The sequence below is a fragment of the Pistacia vera genome, unplaced genomic scaffold (assembly GCF_008641045.1).
Source record: "Pistacia vera cultivar Batoury unplaced genomic scaffold, PisVer_v2 Contig430, whole genome shotgun sequence".
Taxonomy (NCBI): Eukaryota; Viridiplantae; Streptophyta; class Magnoliopsida; order Sapindales; family Anacardiaceae; genus Pistacia; species Pistacia vera.
In genome coordinates, this window is record NW_022196258.1 from 1,722,684 (window position 1) to 1,742,600 (window position 19,917).

General features: G+C 35.2%; 1 protein-coding gene and 1 pseudogene across 2 annotated transcripts; both read right to left on the reverse strand.

Moving 5' to 3' along the window:
- Positions 1–1,999: 1,999 nt before the first annotated feature.
- LOC116143494 lies at positions 2,000–14,545 on the reverse strand (annotated as a pseudogene).
- A 1,855-nt stretch (positions 14,546–16,400) lies between these two features.
- On the reverse strand, positions 16,401–19,431 carry LOC116143429. 2 transcript variants are annotated; one of them, XM_031428898.1, is made up of 2 exons: positions 17,425–19,431; positions 16,401–16,880 (listed from the first exon to the last, which is right to left on the reverse strand). In XM_031428898.1, exon 1 carries the CDS (start codon positions 19,031–19,033, stop codon positions 17,450–17,452), a length of 1,584 nt encoding a protein of 527 aa, XP_031284758.1. In that variant the 5' UTR covers positions 19,034–19,431; the 3' UTR covers positions 16,401–16,880; positions 17,425–17,449. The 2 variants fall into 2 exon arrangements, with proteins under 2 accessions (XP_031284758.1, XP_031284757.1); XM_031428897.1 differs by having other exon boundaries at positions 17,447–19,430.
- Positions 19,432–19,917: the final 486 nt, after the last annotated feature.

Consider the following 19,917-nt stretch of genomic DNA (forward strand, 5'->3'; position numbering starts at 1 on the left):
AGTACCTGATTTCTAGCCGATTGCCGGTCATCGCAATGCTAGATTTGTCTGTTCTTAGCTAATTTCCAATTGATTCTGACGGTGAATATTCAATCAATCGCCACCATTCGATTCAACGGCCTGCTGGTAACTCGTCGAATACAGGTTGAGAAAGTAAAATGTATTTTGGGTATTAATGGAATATTAACAGTGGGTGGGAAAGTGGTATTTGCAAACTTTTTGGGTGGGAAAGGTCATTAAGACAAACCTTGGGTGGGAAATCCACCTGAGGCTGTGTATTGTATAATACAAAAGCCCGATATTTAGTTACCAGAAAATAGGTCCATATGCCATATATTAAATATTCTTGGGAAAATTTGATCAATAACTTCTAGTCTTATGCTAAAATGATTATTAAGGTAGTAATTAAAGAAAGAAAAGCCTTTATTGAACATTGAAACGCTCAATTCCTAATAAATCCTTAAGATGTATTTGGAATTGGAACATTGAAATGCTCAACACTACCCTTACTGAATCAACAACTCAATACATTTCTCTATGCTTTTGATATCTGCAACTTCGAGAAAGCATATGCCTTGAGATTTGAAAACTATACTGTTATTGAATTCATAAATACCATCAACAAAATATTGATTTAGAGTCCAAATCCAAGAGATGCAAAGTAATAAAATTCTTTTCTCCTTTTTCTAAAGAAAAGATGAGCGAGGTGAAGAGAGTGACACATGGAGTCTATTCATAGAACGCAAAATAAGTGAATGAATATTATATATTAACTATCAAAGTGGCTTATTCTCTCTGCCTTACAGAAATGGCAATGACTGGACCAATCCTTCATAATCCCAACTGGACATCCAGACTAATGCCAGCAGATTTGCTTCAAATATAAACTATGAAAGAACCGATTCTCAACAACCAAAGAATAATGGACCCCCAAAAAATAGACTTGCTGCCACCGCAACCAGGTTGATACCCAACTCTGTATATGATTTCCATTCCTCAGTTTTTTTTTTTTTTTCTTTTCTGGGTCTTATAGATTATGAATCTTTCATAAGTAAATTTCAGGAAGGTTTGACACCATCCTGTCAATTTAAACACTGAAAGCTGCAAAAATTCCTGTACTCTATTTTAACCGACAAACATGCACCTATCTTTATATGGTAGATTTGTACTACCTTAAACTCTGCACTTCATGATCAACACTAATTCTGCAACCACCAGTGGAATTCTATGCACAATAACTCATAAGTTAAACAATTATGTAGTATTCAAGTACAAAAACATCTATTCATTCAATGAAATGGAACACCCATCTAACACGAAAAATCAGGTTCGGTGTGTTTTTCTTCAAGTCAATAAAAAAGACCAAACACCAAGCAATCTCCAATCTTTGTTCTTATCAACCAAGAAAATTAAACGTCAAACTCCGGGATGTCTGCAATGAATGGCAAATTCTGCGGAATGAATAAAACAATAGTCCCTTTTATAACCAAGGGTTTCAAATATTTATAAAGGAGATTTAGAGATTCTAACAAAGCTAAGAATTCAGGTACACCAAAATATCAAGTCTAACTGTCAAGCCACAACCACAAACAACAAAAGATAATTCCAGTACACCAAAATATGCAAGTCTAACTCTCAATGTCTAAAACTTGAAGAAATTAGAACATTCAACTCCTCAAAATGGTCATTTGGGTAACCAAGTCAAACTGAAACATTCATTAATCACAGAAATTAAGCCTAATAAAAGCACTTTTAAAATTTCCCCTCTACTTCATGTTCTATACACTAGAATTAAAAGCTGAAATGTATAGGTCTGCCACCCATGCAGACTTGAGTAATGAAATTTCCATTAGCAGTTGCAATTCTTACAACAAAAGAAATATTTAGAAAGAACATCCTAAAACACTTTCACTGTAAAAACTTAACCAAAAAAAAAAAAAAACAAGAAAAAAATCAACTATGGGTTAAAAAAATTACAGAATGTGTAGAATGAATACGGTCACCACCATTGATGAACTGAACACCACTTTGTCTGAGAGAAGTAAACAAATTCAAACATTGTTCATATGTTCTCTCATACTTTGAACTCCTCTCACAGGGCAACACCTCTGCCACCTATTATAATGACATTCAAGAAAGATCCATCTATCAAACATTGCCCCCGTTTCAAACAACCTCGGAATCAAATCAAACTCCGTCCCTTCACATCCTCTCATCACAACAAAGTCTTCTCCGTTACCGTCTTCTTCAACCAATCTGCAAAATCAAACCCCTGAATATATCCACTTCACCATCAAAACCACCATCCGACAACGATGTTTGTACAGGCTGAACTACCCATTCCTCGACTTTAACCTCAACCTCTTACCGGGTCAGATTAATTCAAAGGACAATGTTCATTCCTCACCCAAGCTGCGTAAGGCAACAATTTAACTTTCTTTTTCACTTTATACTCTTCATGAAATGTTTTATCAGCCTCAATGCATACACTTCAAAAGTTCTGTCTGTTTGGGTATTGCTTCCTAAACCAACTCCCTATACTAGACCCATAACTCCGAGCTCCAACATCAACATACACATATCTGTTCTTGAACATTATATCAGCCATTGATGTTAAGACTTTATTTCTTTATATTTCTCTTCAAAGTAATCCATGGCTTCAGTGGCTTTTAGAATCAGGGTTCGCCTTCCGGACTATTCTGTTTATACCCCGGAAACGAACACTTATACTCGAATGCCATGGTTGATTCAATTTGCTCCCCGTGACAAGAATGATATCTTTTCAATTTCACCCTCCTTCTTAAACACCATTTCTAATGTAGGCATTGACGAATCAAAACCATCTATATCACGAGATTTCACTACTTACAGGAAGAATTGAATAAATCAAAACGAATTGAAACTATACGTGTCTTTAGCCTTCACATGCCACCACACAAACCTTCGGGTTTCAGTGTCCGTACGATCTCCGCTGCAAAATCCCACGGCTTAGACGACTTGTCCAGGCTGGCCCCCAACACAAAATGAAGTCAAACGTGTTACTTTTGAACGGTATACGGTGGCCCTCTCCGTATTACCAACGGCTCGACGATTTCCGAAAAATTCACCGAGTCCTCCACTCCAATCTCTTTCAAGGCATACACTTCTGGCCGTAAGAGTTTCCACGCACAACGATGGCGTTTGGATGAAGATAACCTTCGGCATTAGATCCTGGAAAACCGATGAGTAGAATTGGACGGCTTGATCCACTCTTTACTAGTGTACAGATCCGACGACTAAGACCGCCGGATTAGATCGAACGACTTTGTTGCGGCCATCACCGAAGCTCCGGTACCGGCACCGGAATAACCAGGTTGAAATGTTCCGGCAATGAAAAGAAACAAAAGTCGCCAATATTGCATGATTCACCAGTGATGTAACAACGTAAACAAATCGAACGACTATGATAAAACACTGAATAAAAGCAGCCGTACCAGATGTTCTCAGAAAACTAGGCTTGCCGCGTGGGCCTCATATGTTTGTGTAAAAAAAAAAATTCAAAAAAAAAAAAAAAAAATGAATCAATCAACAAAAAATAATGAATGAAACTAAATTCCTTTCTCCTAAAAATACGGACGGATGAAATGATTAGTTAGCGAGAGCAGAAGCGAGCAGAGTGTGGTTGGCTCCGATGAGGGTTTGATTTGGAGAGAGAGGAGCAAATCGGGAAACGGATAGGGGTTAAAACGGGGAATCATTTTAGTGATGAAGAGCATGCAGTTTCGTAATGTGTTTATGGAGGGCCATGACAGAAGGTGGAGCTCGAGAGTGACGAGTTTTACACGGAGACTGAGAGAGGTTTATTGTATGGAGACTTCTGGTGCTGGAAAAGGGAGAAGTAATACAACAGTTGGAGAGACGAACACGGAGTGTGTGACGGTAGTCGGTACCCCACGCGGCAGGATAGAATTAAGAACAAATTGAAATGTTTTTTTAAGTTACAACTTTGCTTGGTTTCGTCATATTTCAACATTTGCCATGCCAACTTGCTTCCGCTGATGTGTACATTACGCGGTCGCTGTCTTCGGCTTTATTCGTTTCGGCGGCTGGCCCGCAGAATATATGATAAGGTGGGTCCGGGGTTAATTTGACTATTTACAATTTAATATATTAATTATTTTCTATTTTTCATATTATTTTGTGTTATATTTTAGAATAAGTTTATTGTTATTTATAGTTAACTTATTACGAATATGTCTAGATGGATATTTGTGGTAGGTAAAATGGTTGAACTAATTAACCATGAATTCTACTATGTAAGATTAACTAATCTAGAAATGACAAAATTTATAATGCAAATATTCTACAATGTAGTAAATACCTTATTCTATTTAAGATAAGGTTGCTATTAATTAATTTACGTACTTAAATTTTGATAATGAATGTCAATGAAAATCATGGACCGTTTACTTAAAGCGGTATCAAATTAGGTTGTCTTATCATTTTAATTAGTCACGAACGAAATCATTTGGTGCCACTATCCTATGTTTCTTATGATTGATATTACTTGGAATATAAATAATATTTTCAAGTAACCTAAATAAATTAATCACTATAAAGTGAAATTACATAAATATCCTTATATTATTTAATTAAATTAAAATAAATACATAAGTGTGGGTTACTACCACATGCAAAAGTTGACCCAAGCAGTCGGTGTATTTTATCATTATATAATTCTGGTAGCGTCCATTCCTCCTCCCGCGAGCAATTCTTGGGGTAACAAAAAGTAACTCTGGAACGGCACGAGTTCTGTGGCGCACTACACGCCGCATAGCCGTTAATTAGTTTTGCCACGTCATATGTTACTGTACCACAAAAGAAAGCCCGTACCACTAGCAGGCTTTTAACCGTTTCGGCGCTCCCACAATCAGCAAAATTTAATTCGGCTTTCTAATTAAGGACTTGTCTAAATTGAAGATGCATCGTAATCATCGAATGAATTTACCCTAGAAACAAATCATATTTATAAAATTATTCCAGAATTCGGCTTTCTAATTAAGGATTTTGTCTAAATTGAAGATGCTTCGTAATTATCATGATCTTACCCTAAAAATAAATCAATATAAAAAATTATTCCCGAGTACATTTAGCGAGTATTATTACCCTAACAATTTTTTTTTTTTTATTTAGACTTCTCTTGCAACCTATGACATTTGAACTTATGGTAATAATATGATTTTGATTAGGCTAAAAATCAGTTAGCTTTTTATCGGAAACAAATCATTTCTTATTAAAAAATAATTATTATTTATAAAAAAACAACTTAAGGAATGACTTTTAAATAAATAACAATCATTCTTAATGGAGTGAAGAATCATTTTTTATGAAATGAATGGTTGCTCCTTATGAAACGACTATTCTTTATAAATGAATGATTGTTCGTTTTTAATAATGCCCTTTGATGTAGTGTGAGCTGACGTGATAGTATCAATCTATTGACACATTAGTTTTGTGAGATTGGATTATAAATATAGTATTTTTCCTTTTTTTTTTTTTAATAAAGGTTGTCGTTAGAAGGTTTATCCGATCATTAATTTCAAGATTATAAAAGATTAATTAAGGTGCACACAAACTAGTTCATATGCTTCCAATCACTAAAAAAATAATCATATTATCAAACATATATATAAATATGATTCTAATGATCTTTTAAAATAATTTAAGACTTAATTAATGTGTTAATCCTAATGATAAAAATTTGATATGGGTCTGACTCCTCACTCAATAAGGTCTTGTCGGTGTAGGACTCCAACACTTACCCTCACGATCAAACTCATATGTTGGGTCATGCCTGTTGACGAAAGTAGTTGTTAGCTCTAACTCCTCACCCACTGGTCAAACACTCAACTCAACTAAATATCAGCTCTGATATTATAATAGAATTTGAGATAAACTTGATTCCTCATCCAATAAGGCCTTGTTGAATGGAAAGATTACCTTATTTTATAAATTAGTAGACTTGAACGTAACTAATCGATATAAGACTCCAACAGATTTGTATAAATCAATTATGGCGTGAGCAATATCTTGTGCTTCATCACAAAATGTTGTAAAGTGGATACGCAATTGGAAATTGGTACACCTAAACATTGAGAACGTGTTGGTTTGGTAAGCATTTGAGACATGAGACAGCTAGTACTGGATAAACAATGATAAAAAATGATAGAGTCACCGAAGATTGTGCACTGAATCTATGCACCGAATGATGTGACAAAATCCTAACCGTTTATTAATATTAACTGATAATAAATCAATGGTCAGAATTTTATCACGTTATTTGGTGTACAGATTTTATGTGCAACTTGATGTGGCTGTAGCTTACTCAAACAATGATAACCAAACCGAACTAAATTATTACTCACAGAATTAAATTTAATAATGTATAGAAGTGAGGAGGATAGAACATTTATGATTCTGGTTGGTTTAGCGCGTGACACGGGGAGGATGAGTGATATAAGTTCTAGAGTTTGAGATACGTCATATGAGAAAGTGCCAACTGCCAAAGAATAAAGAGGGTTAGAAGAAGGCCCACCCGGCAGTAATCGGAGCCTGATTCAACGGCCTTATTGACTAACTGCTTTTATATGGCCCAACAAACAACTGTTTGTTTGCTTTGCTGCTGATCTTGTGGGAGCATCACATAATAATAATTACCTGTACGCGTCCTCATCATCACAATCAATTGAGTCAACGCCGTTACTTGTAGGTAATAAGACTTGATCCACGGGGTAAGTTAGCATATAATGTACATGTTATGTCAAATCGGCGCCACTTTCTTCTGCCAGTGGAAAAAGGAGGAAAGAGCAAAGCAAACAAATAGGACCCATTTTTGTTAATTAATCGATGAGCAAATGCCATGTTCTCATCCAAGATTTAGTGAAAGGTTAAGTTTTCACCCTTGATTTCATAAATTATAAATTTTTATTATTAAATTAATAAAAAATTATTTAATGTAATGATTAAAGAGTTAAATAGTCATTCAAAATCTCAAATCTTGTTTGACTAGAATTACATCTAACTGGATGCGATTTGGTTGAAATCGCATTTGGCTAGATGCGATTCCAACACTTGGACCTCCACCAGATACAAACTTCATCTCCCTCTCCTCAAACCATATCGAACCCAAATCTAAACTTTATACCCTAAGATCAAAACATCCCCAATCCAAAAACTAAAACTTCGAGAATCCAAGAACACACAACTCCAATCAAGCAAAGACCAAATTGCCTCCCAACTAGTTTTCTTCACCGGTCATAGCAAGAACACCTCCCCACGGAAACAAAGAGGAGCTGTTTTTGTTAATTAATTAAACCGAGGTTATTCATGTCAATTTTGTTAGTTAAATAATGGATTAAAGGTTAACCGCATGGATTTATTCATAATTAGGCACATGAAATGCATACACCAAAGACCTCTTTAATCATAATTTGCAATGATAAAAAGGCTAAAAACAAATATTTAGATAAGATTATAAGTGGGAACTGTAACTTCAAACCATCTATTAAATTTGTGACTTACTTGATCTATTAAATTTATAGGGTGTTCACTAGATCCTGCAAATTAGTTAAGATGCACGCAAACTGACACGTGTTAAACAATACAAAGAAATAAGAAAAAGAGGAGGTTAGGGTTTCATTGATGCTGCACAATGCAATCGAATACAAAAGAATGATTTAACATAAATATAAAGAAATTATATATAGGCTAAACAAAGGAAACTGAAAAGATAGGGAAACAATGAAAAGACTATTCTACCATTAATAAACAATAAAACAAAATAACTCTATATTTCTTAACAGCACGAACACCCCGATTATTACCCAAAGATCTTGTGTTCAAGTCCCACAAATGATTAGATATCACTTGGGGTAAAAAAAAAAAATATCCAGTAGCTTTAGGATTTTTATTATTCTCCTAGGCTTTAACCTAATTATTGATCATTTGGGTAATTCGTACGAGCTGTTTATATGATTTTGACAGTCGGTGGGCTTCAACAATATTTAAAGCTCCCAACCATGGTGGCTAACAGGCACATCACATGCTTCAATGCCAAGAAGAAAGGAAATACACATGCATAATTTTCATTTCCATCAACCTAAGCTGGACCATCCACCGACCTCTCGTGTCCTCAAGTTTCCGTTTAATAACCCAGTAATAACCATTGAATTGAATTAGAAGATGATTTTGTCTAGTTAAATACTTTATAATAAAAATTTATTTTATTGTATGAATATTCCGTATATGTGTTGGAATATGATGAGGAGGAGATATTAAAATAGCATACTTTATCTCTGATAATAATAATAATGTTGAAGTAGAAATCGTTTTTTGTCTGTAACTTATTGCAGTTATGGAGTCACATCTAAAGAAAGAGAGCAAAAATTGTTCTCTTCGCCTCTTCCAGAATTATTTTGTTCCTATTATAAGCAGACGACCAGGAAGGATCCTAGAGACAGCATTAATTTGGTGAATTGTCTTTATTATCCTCTACAGTAGAACAGCTGCGATATCGGCTTAAAGAGTGGACCAGAAAAGCCTTTATATTTTAGAAGTTGTTTCGTTGATAAATGGTGATGTTGGGCAGATGTTGACAGAAACCTGAGCGGGGACCCTGGAATGGAACTATGGAAGAGCCAATCTCTTGACAAGATGGGAATAATTGTTGTCCATGACTGGGGGACTTACAAGATTTATTGGTTCAACTATTCTGTACTTTTATGGGCTGAATGACTCATCTGGTCCAATCGTCGTGGACTCGGCATTATGGAAGAATGGTCTTCATTTCTAGGGCTTTTAGAAACCTAAAAGGGTATTTTTAGAATTAAAATTCTCTATTGATACGTTAGGATTGTAAGATTGGACTGTAAACGAAATAGTTTTTTCATTTTTCTCTATTATTAAATAAAGGTTGCCGTTAGAGGGTTTATCAGGTCATAATTTCATAATCATAAAAGATTAATCGAGATGCATACATACTAGTCCGAACACATCCTGTCACTAAAAAAATAATCATATTATAAAAAATATATATAAATCTGATTCTAATTATATTTTAAAATAATTTAAGACTTAATTAATGTGCTAATCTTAATGATAGAAATTGAAGTGGATCTCACTCCTCACCCAATAAGGCCTTATTGAATAGGAAAATTGCCCTCTCTTATAAACTAGTAGGCTTGAGTATGCCTAGTCGGTGTGAGACTCCAACACTCTCTCTCACAAGAGAATCTATATGTTGGGTTATGCTTGTTGACGGAGATAGTTGTTAGCTCTAACTCTTTATTCGCTGGTCAAACACTCAGTTCAACTGAACATGGACTCTGATACCATAATAGAATTTGAGGTGGGTCTAACTCCTTACCTAATAAGACTTTGTTGAATGAGAAAATTATCCCCTCTTATAAATCAGTAGGCTTGAACGTATTTAGTCAGTGTGAGACTCCAACATATTTATATAAAGTAACTCCAACATATTTATATAAAGTAATTCTGGCATGAGCAATATCTTGTGCTGTCACAAAATGTTGTAAAGTGGATACGTAATTGGAACTTGGTACACCTAAACATTGAAGACGTGTTGATTTGGTGAGCATTTGAGACACAACACAGCTAGAACTGGATAAACAATGATAACCAAATCGAATTAAATTATAACTCACAGAATTAAATTTAATAATGTCTGGAAGTGAGGAGGATAGAACATTTCTCGTTGGTTCGCATGTTCAGCGCGTGACAAGTGGAGGATGAGTGATAAGTTCTAGAGTTTGAGATCTGTCACGAGAGAAAGTGCCAACTGCCAAAAGGTCAGAAGAAGGCCCACCCGGCAGTAATCGGAGCCCGATTCAACGGCCTTATTGACTAATTGCTTTTAGAGCAATACTAGTTTTACAAAGACACGTATAAAGGAATATACAAAAATAATTCTTAGTCTTGATTTTCATAATTTATTTATTTATTTTTTTTGGATAATATCACTTTATAATTCTCTTTGTATGAGTTTTTATAAAGATAACATTATTCTTGCTTTTATATGGCCCAACAAACAACTGTTTGTCTGCTTTGCTGCTGATCTTGTGGGAGCATCACATAATAATAATGCCTATACGCGTCCTCGTCATCACAATCAATTGGGTCAACGCCGTTACTTGTAGGTAATAAGACTTGATCCACTGAGTTAGCATATTATGTCAAATCGATGCCAATTTCTTAAGCGAGTGGAAAAAGAAGGAAAGAACAAAGCAAACAAATAGGACCCATTTTTGTTAATTAATTAATGAGCAAACAAGTGTTTCCACCCAAGGTTTAGCAAAATGATAAGTTTTCATCTTTGATTTTATAAATTCTAGATTTTTATTTTTAAATTAATAGAAAATTGTTTGATGTAACAGTTAAAAGGTAAAATAGTCATTTAAAATCTCAAATCTCATTTGACTAGAATTACATTTGATCGGGTGTGATTTGGCTTGAATTGAATCTAGCTAGGTGTGATTTGGTCGAAATTGCGTCGAACTAGGTGCAATTCCAACACCTAGACCTCTACCAGATCCAAACTTTATCACCCCCACCTTAAACCCAAATCCAAACTTTTTACCCCAAAATCAAAACATCCTTGATCCAAAAACTAAAACAATTCGAGAATCTAAGAACACACAACTCAAATCAAGCAAAGACCAAATTGCCTCCCAACCTGTTTTCTTCACCCGTCACAGCAAGAACACATCCCTAGCCCCGTTTAACCGGAAACAAAGAGGACCCATTTTTGTTAATTAATTAATTAATTAAACCGAGCTTATTCATGTCAATTTTGTTAATTAAATAATGGATTAAAGATTAACAGCATGGATTTATTCATAATTAGGCACATGAAATGCATACACCAAAGGCCTCTTAATCATAATTTGCAATGAGAACAGGCTCAAATTTATAGTCGGTGGGCTTCAACAATAATTTAAGCATGGCGGCTAACAGGCACATCACATGCTTCAATCTCAAGAAGAAAAGAGCCACTCTTTACTAGTGTACAGATCCTGACGACTAAGACTCGCCGGATTAGATCGAAAGACTTTTGTTCGGCCATCACCGAAGCTCCGGTACCGGCACCGGGAATAAACAGGTTGAAATTGTCCGGCATGAAAAGAAACAAAAGTCGCCAATATGCATGACACCAGTGATGGTAACAACGTAAACAAATCGAACGACTATGATTAAAACACTGAATAAAAGCAGCCGTACCAGAATGTTCCTCAGAAAACTAGGCTTGCCGCGTTGGCCTCCATCATGTTTGTGTAAAAAAATTTCAAAAAAAAAAAAAAAAAAAATGAATCAATCCAAAAAAATAATGAATGAAACTAAAATTCCTTTCTCCTGAAAATTACGGACGGATGAATGATTAGTTAGCGAGAGCAGAAGCGAGCAGATGGTGGTTGGCTCCGATGAGGGTTCTGAATTTGGAGAGCGAGGAGCAAATCGGGAAACGGATAGGGGTAAAAAGGGGAATCATTTTAGTGATGAAGAGCGCAGTTACGTAATGGTTTATGGAGAGGCCATGACCGAAGGATGGAGCTCGAGAGTGACGAGTTTTACACGGAGACTGAGACTGAGTTTATTGTCATGGAGACTTCTGGTGTGGGAAAAGGGAGAAGTAATACAACAGTTGGAGAGACGAACACGGAGTGTGTGACGGTTTAGTCGGTCACCCACGCGGCAGGATAAGAATTAAGAAGCAAATTGAAATGTTTTTTAAGTTACAACTTTGCCCTTGGGTTTCGTCATATTTTCAACATTTGCCATGCCAACTTGCTTCCGCTGATTGTTACATTACGCGGTCGCTGTCTCGGTTATCGTTTCGGGCTGGTCCCCGCAGAATATATGATAAGGTGGGTCCGGGGTTAATTTGTTTGACTTTACAATTTGAAATAATATTAATTATTTCTATTTTCATTATTTTGTTATATTTTAGAATAAGTTTATTATTATTTATAGTATTACTTATTACGTAATTATTGTTCTAGATGGATAATTTGTGGTAGGTAAAATTGGTGAACTAATTAACCATGAATTACTATGATTAAGTATAAACTAATCTAGAAAATGACAAAATTAATAATGCCAATATTCTACATGTAGTAAATACCTTATTCTATTTAAGATAGGTTGCTATTAATTAATTTTACGTATAAATTTTGATAATTGAATGTTCAATTGAAAATCATGGACCGTTACTTAAAGCGGTATCACAATTAGGTTGTCTTATCATTTTAATTAGTCACGAGACGAAATCATTTGGTGCCACTATCATAATGTTTCTTATTGATGATATTACTTGGAAATATAAATAAATATTTCAAGTAACCTATAATAAATCTAATCACTATAAAAGTGAAATTACATAAAATATATTATTATTTAATTAAATTAAAATAAAAAAATAAGTGTGGGTTACTACTCACATGCAAAAGTTGACACCAAGCAGTCGGTTACTTTTATCATTATAATAATTCTGGTAGCGTCCAATTCCTACTCCGCAGCAATTCTTGGGGTAACAAAAAGAACTCTGGTAACGGCACGAGTTCTGTGGGCGACTACACGCCGCACTAGCCGTTAATTAGTTTTGCCACGTCATATGTTACTGACCACAAAATGAAAGCCCGTACCTACTAGCAGGCTTTTAACCGTTTTCGGCGCTCCACAATCAGCAAAATTTAATTCGGCTTTCTAATTAAGGACTTGTCTAAATTGAAGATGCATCGTAATCATCGAATGAATCTTACCTAGAAACAAATCTATTTATAAAAATTATTCCAGAATTCGGCTTTCTAATTAAGGATTTGTCTAAATTGAAGATGCTTCGTAATTATCAATGGATCTACCCTAAAAAAAATCACATTATAAAATTATTCCGAGTACATTTACGCGAGTAGATATTACCCTAACAATTTTTTTTTTTTTTATTAGACTTCTCTTGCAACCTATGACATTTGCAACTTCTATGGTAATAATATGATTTTGATTAGGCTAAAAAAAATCAGTAGCTCTTTTATCGGAAACAATCATTTCTTATTAAAAATAATTATTATTTAAAAAAAACAACTTAAGGATGACTTTAAATAAATAACAATCATTCTAATGAGGAAGAATCATTTTTTATGAAATGAGGTTGCTCTTGAAACGACATTCTTTAAATGAATGATGTTGTTTTTAATAATGCCTTGATGTAGTGTGAGCTGACGTGATAGTATCAATCTATTGACACATTAGTTTTGAGATTGGATATAAATATAGTATTTTTCCTTTTTTTTTTTTAATAAAGGTTGTCGTAGAAGGTTTATCCGATCATAATTTCAAGATTAAAAAGATTAATTAAGGTGCACACAAACTAGTTCATATGCTTCCCATCACTAAAAAAATAATCAAATTATCAAACTATATATAAATATGATTCTAGATCTTTTAAAATAATTTAGACTTAATTAATGTGGTAATCCTAATGATAAAAATTTGATATGGGTCTGACTCCTCACTCAATAAGGTCTTGTCGGTTGTAGGACTAACTTACCCTCACGATCAAACTCATATGTGGGTATGCCTGTTGACGAAAGAGTTGTTAGCTCAAACTCCCACCCACTGGTCAAACACTCAACTCAACTAAATATCAGCTCTGATATTATAATAGAATTGAGATAAACTTGATTCCTCATCCAATAAGGCTTGTGAATGGAAAGATACCTATTTTATAATTAGTAGACTTGAACGTAACTAATCGATATAAGACTCCAACAGATTTGTATAAATCAATTATGGCGTGAGCAATACTGTGCTTCATCACAAATGTTGTAAAGTGGAACGCAATGGAAATGGTAACTAAACATTGAGAACGTGTTGGTTTGGTAAGCATTTGAGACATGAGACAGTAGTACTGGATAAACAATGATAAAAAATGAAGAGTCACCGAAGATTGTGCACTGAATCTATGCACCGAATGATGTGCAAAATCCTAACCGTTTATTAATATTAACTGATACTAAATCAATGGTCAGAATTTATCACGGATTTGGTGTACAGATTTATGTGCAACTTGATGTGGCTGTAGCTTACTCAAACAATGATAACCAAACCGAACTAAATTATTACTCACAGAATTAAATTTATAAGTATAGAAGTGAGGAGGATAGACATTTATGATTCTGGTTGGTTTAGCGCGTGACAGGGGAGGATGAGTGATATAAGTTCTAGAGTTTGAGATACGTCATATGAGAAAGTGCCAACTGCCAAAGATAAAGAGGGTTAGAAGAAGGCCCACCCGGCAGTAATCGGAGCCTGATTCAACGGCCTTATTGACAACTTGTTTATATGGCCCAACAACAACTGTTTGTTTGCTTTGCTGCTGATCTTGTGGGAGCATCACATAATAAAATTACCTGTACGCGTCCTCATCATCACAATCAATTGAGTCAACGCCGTTACTTGTAGGTAATAAGACTTGATCCACGGGGTAAGTTAGCATAAATGTAAGTTATGTCAAATCGGCGACTTTCTTCTGCCAGTGGAAAAAGGAGGAAAGAGCAAAGCAAACAAATAGGACCCATTTTGTTAATAATCGATGAGCAAATGCCATGTTCTCATCCAGATTTAGTGAAAGGTTAAGTTTTCACCCTGATTTTAAATTATAATTTTTTATTTAAATTAATAAAAAATTATTAAGTAATGATTAAAGAGTTAAATAGTCATTCAAAATCTCAAATCTTGTTTGACTGAATTACATCTACTGGATGCGATTTGGTTGAAATCGCATTGGCTAGATGCGATTCCAACACTTGGACCTCCCCAGATACAAACTTCATCTCCTCTCCTAAACCATATCGAACCCAAATCTAAACTTTATACCCTAAGATCAAAACACCCCAATCCAAAAACTAAAACTTCGAGAATCCAAGAACACACAACTCCAATAAGCAAGACCAAATTGCCTCCCAACTAGTTTTCTTCACGGTCATAGCAAGAACACCTCCCCACGGAAACAAAGAGAGTGTTTTGTTAATTAATTAAACCGAGGTATTCATGGCAATTTTGTTAGTTAAATAATGGATTAAAGGTTAACCGCATGGATTTATTCATAATTAGGCACATGAAAGCATACACCAAAGACCTCTTAACATAATTTGCAATGATAAAAAGGCCTAAAAACAAATATTTAGATAAGATTATAAGTGGGAACTGTAACTTCAAACCATCTATTAAATTTGTGACTACTTGATCTATTAAATTTATAGGGTGTTCACTAGATCCTGCAAATTAGTTAAGATGCACGCAAACTGACACGTGTTAAAACATCAAAAAAATAAGAAAAAGAGGAGGTTAGGGTTCATTGAGCTGCACAAGCAATCGAATACAAAGAAGATTTAAACTAAATATAAGAAATTATATAGGCTAAACAAGGAACTGAAAAGATAGGGAACAATGAAAAGACTATTCTACCAAATAAACAAAAAAAAAAATAACTCTATATTTTTAACAGCACGAACACCCCGATTATTACCAAAGATCTTGTGTTCAAGTCCCACAAAATGTTACATATCACTTGGGTAAAAAAAAAAAAAAAAAAAAAAAAAAAAAAAAAAAAAAAAAACAATAGCTTAGGATTTTTGTTATTCTCCTGCCTAACCTAATATTGATAATTTGGGTAATTCATACGAGCTGTTTTATGATTTTGACAGTCGGTGGGCCAACAATATTAAAGCCCCAACCATGGTGGCTAACAGGCACATCACATGCTTCAATGCCAAGAAGAAAAGAAATACACGTGCATAATTTCATTTCCATCAACCAAAGCTGGACCATCCACCGACCTCTCTGTCCTCAAGTTTCCGTTAATAACCCAGTATAAACCATTGAATTGAATTAGAAGATGATTTGTCTAGTTAAATACTTTATAATAAAATTTATGTATTGTATGAATATTCCGTATATGTGTTGGAATATGATGAGGAGGAGATATTAAAATAGCATACTTATCTCTGATAATAATAATATGTTGAAGAGAAATCGTTTTGTCTGTAACTTATTGCAGTTATGGAGTCACATCTAAAGAAAGAGAGCAAAAATTGTTTTCTTCGCCTCTTCCAGAATTATTTGTTCTATTATAAGCAGACGACCAGGAAGGATCCTAGAGACAACATTAATTTGTGTGATTGTCTTATTATCTCTACAGTAGAACAGCTATCCAGACTAATGCCAGCACATGTTTGCTTCGAATAGTAAACTATGAAAGAACCGATTCTCAACAACCAAAGCAAATAATGGACCACCAAAAAATAGACTTGCTGCCACCGCAACCAGGTTGATACCCAACTCTGTATATGATTTCTCCATTCCTCAGTTTTTTTTTTTTTTCTTTTTCTGGGTCTTCTTAGATTATGAATCTTTCATAAGTAAATTTCAGGAAGGTTTGACACCATCCTGTCGAATTTAAACACTTGAAAGCTGCAAAAGTTCCTGTTACTTTCATTTTAACCGACAACATGCACCTATCTTTATATGGTAGATTTGTACTACCTTAAACTCTGCACTTTTCATGATCAACACTAAGTTCTGCATACCACCAGTGGAATTCTATGCACAATAACTCATAAGTTAAACAATTATGTAGTATTCAAGTACAAAAACATCTATTCATTCAATGAAATGGAACACCCATCTAACACGAAAAATCAGGTTCGGTGTGTTTTTCTTCAAGTCAATAAAAAAGACCAAACACCAAGCAATCTCCAATCTTTGTTCTTATCAACCAAGAAAATATTAAACGTCAAACTCCGGGGATGTCTGCAATGAATGGCAAATTTCTGCGGAATGAATAAAACAATTAGTCCCTTTTATAACCAAGGGTTTCAAATATTTATAAAGGAGATTTAGATGATTCTAACAAAGCTAAGATAATTCAGGTACACCAAAATATCCAAGTCTGAACTGTCAATGCCACAACCCAAAAACAACAAAAGATAATTCCAGTACACCAAAATATGCAAGTCTAACTCTCAATGTCTAAAACTTGAAAGAAATTAGAACATTCAACTCCTCAAAATGGTCATTTGGGTAACCAAGTCAAACTGAAACATTCATTAATCACAGAAATTTAAGCCTAATAAAAGCACTTTTAAAATTTCCCCTCTACTTCATGGTTCTATACACTACTAGAATTAAAGTAGCTGAAATGTATAGGTCGTGCCACCCATGCAGACTTGAGTAATGAAATTTCCATTAGCAGTTGCAATTCTTACAACAAAAGAAATATTTAGAAAAAGAACATCCTACAACACTTTCACTGTAAAAACTTAACCAAAAAAACAAAAACTACAAGAAAAAAATCTATGGGTATAAAAAAATTACAGAGAATGTGTAGAATGAATACCGGTCACCACCATTGATGAACTAGAACACCACTTTGTCTGAGAGAAGTAAACAAATTCAAACATTGTTCATATGTCTTCTCATACTTTGAACTCCTCTGACCAGGGCAACACCTCTGCCACCTATTATAATGACATTCAAGAAAGATCTCATCTATCAAACATATTGCCCCAGTTTCAAACAACCTCGGAATCAAATCAAACTCAGTCCCTTCCACATCCATCTTCATCACAACAAAGTCCTTCTCCGTTACCGTCTTCTTCAACCAATCTGCAAAATCAAACCCCTGAATAATATCCACTTCACCATCAAAACCACCATCCGACAACGATGTTTGTACAGGCTGAATTCTACCCATTCCTCGACCTTTAACCTCAACCTGCTTACCTGGGTCATGATTAATTTCAAAGGACAATGTCTCATTCCTCACCCAAGCTGCGTAAGGCAACAATTTAACTTTCTTTTTCACTTTATACTCTTCATGAAATGTTTTATCAGCCTCAATTGCATACACTTCAAAAGTTCTGTTCTGTTTCGGGTATTGCTTCCTAAACCAACTCCCTATACTAGACCCATAACTCCGAGCTCCAACATCAACATACACATATCTGTTCTTGAAACTTATATCAGCCATTGATGTTAAGTACTTTATATTCTTTATATTTCTCTTCAAAGTAATCCATGGCTTCAGTGGCTCTTCTAGAATCAGCGGTTCCGCCTTCCGGACTAATTCTTGTTTATACCCCGGAACCGAACACTTATTATCCGAATTGCCATCGGGTTGATTCAATTTGTTCCCCCCGTGACCAAGAATGATATCATTTTCAATTTCACCCTCCTTCTTTAACACCATTTCTCTAATATAAGGCATTGACGAATCAAAACCATCTATATCACGAGATTTCACTACTCGACAGCAAGAATTGAATAAATCAACAAACGAATTGAAACTATACGTGTCTTTAGCCTTCACATGGACCACCACAAATCCTTCGGGTTTCAGTGTCCGTACGATCTCCGCTGCAAAATCCAACGGCTTAGACGACTTGTCCAGTCTGGCCCCACCAACAAAGATGAAGTCAAACGTGTTACTTTTGAACGGTATACGGTGCCCCTCTCCGGTAATTACCAACGGCTTCGACGATTTCCGAAAAATTCCAACCGAGTCCTCCACTCCAATCTCTTTCAAGGCATACACTTCCTGGCCGTACTGAGTTTCCACGCACAACGACTTGGCGTTTGGATGAAGATAACCTTCGGCAATTAGATCCTGGAAAACCGATGAGTAGAATTGGACGGCTTTGATCCACTCTTTACTAGTGTACAGATCCTGACGACTAAGACTCGCCGGATTAGATCGAACGACTTTGTTGGCGGCCATCACCGAAGCTCCGGTACCGGCACCGGGAATAACCAGGTTGAAATTGTCCGGCAATGAAAAGAAACAAAAGTCGCCAATATTGCATGATTCACCAGTGATGGTAACAACGTAAACAAATCGAACGACTATGATTAAAACACTGAATAAAAGCAGCCGTACCAGAATGTTCCTCAGAAAACTAGGCTTGCCCGCGTTGGCCTCCATCATGTTTGTGTAAAAAAAAATTTCAAAAAAAAAAAAAAAAAAATGAATCAATCCAAAAAAAATGAATGAATGAAACTAAAATTCCTTTCTCCTAAAAATGTACGGACGGATGAAATGATTAGTTAGCGAGAGCAGAAGCGAGCAGATGTGTGGTTGGCTCCGATGAGGGTTTTGGATTTGGAGAGAGAGGAGCAAATCGGGAAACGGATAGGGGTAAAACGGGGAATCATTTTAGTGATGAAGAGCATGCAGTTACGTAATGTGTTTATGGAGAGGCCATGACCGAAGGATGGAGCTCAGAGAGTGACGAGTTTTACACGGAGACTGAGAATGAGTTTATTGTTAATGGAGACTTCTGGTGCTGGGAAAAGGGAGAAGTAATACAACAGTTGGGGAGACGAACACGGAACACGGAGTGTGTGACCGGTTTAGTCGGTCACCCACGCGGCAGGGTAAGAATTAAGAACCAAATTGAAATGTATTTTTAAGTTACAACTTTGCCCTTGGTTTTCGTCATATTTTCAACATTTGCCATGCCAACTTGCTTCCGCTGATTGTTACATTACGCGGTCGCTGTCTTCGGCTTTATGCGTTTCGGCGGGCTGGGCCGCAGAATATATGATAAGGTGGGTCCGGGGTTAATTTGTTTGACTATTTACAATTTGAAATAATATTAATTATTTTCTATTTTTCATATTATTTTGTGTTATATTTTAGAATAAGTTTATTTATTTATTTATAGTTATTACTTATTACGTAATTATTGTTCTAGATGGATAATTTGTGGTAGGTAAAATTGGTTGAACTAATTAACCATGAATTGTACTATGGTCAAGTATTAAACTAATCGAGAAAATGACAAAATTATATAATGCAAAATATTCTAC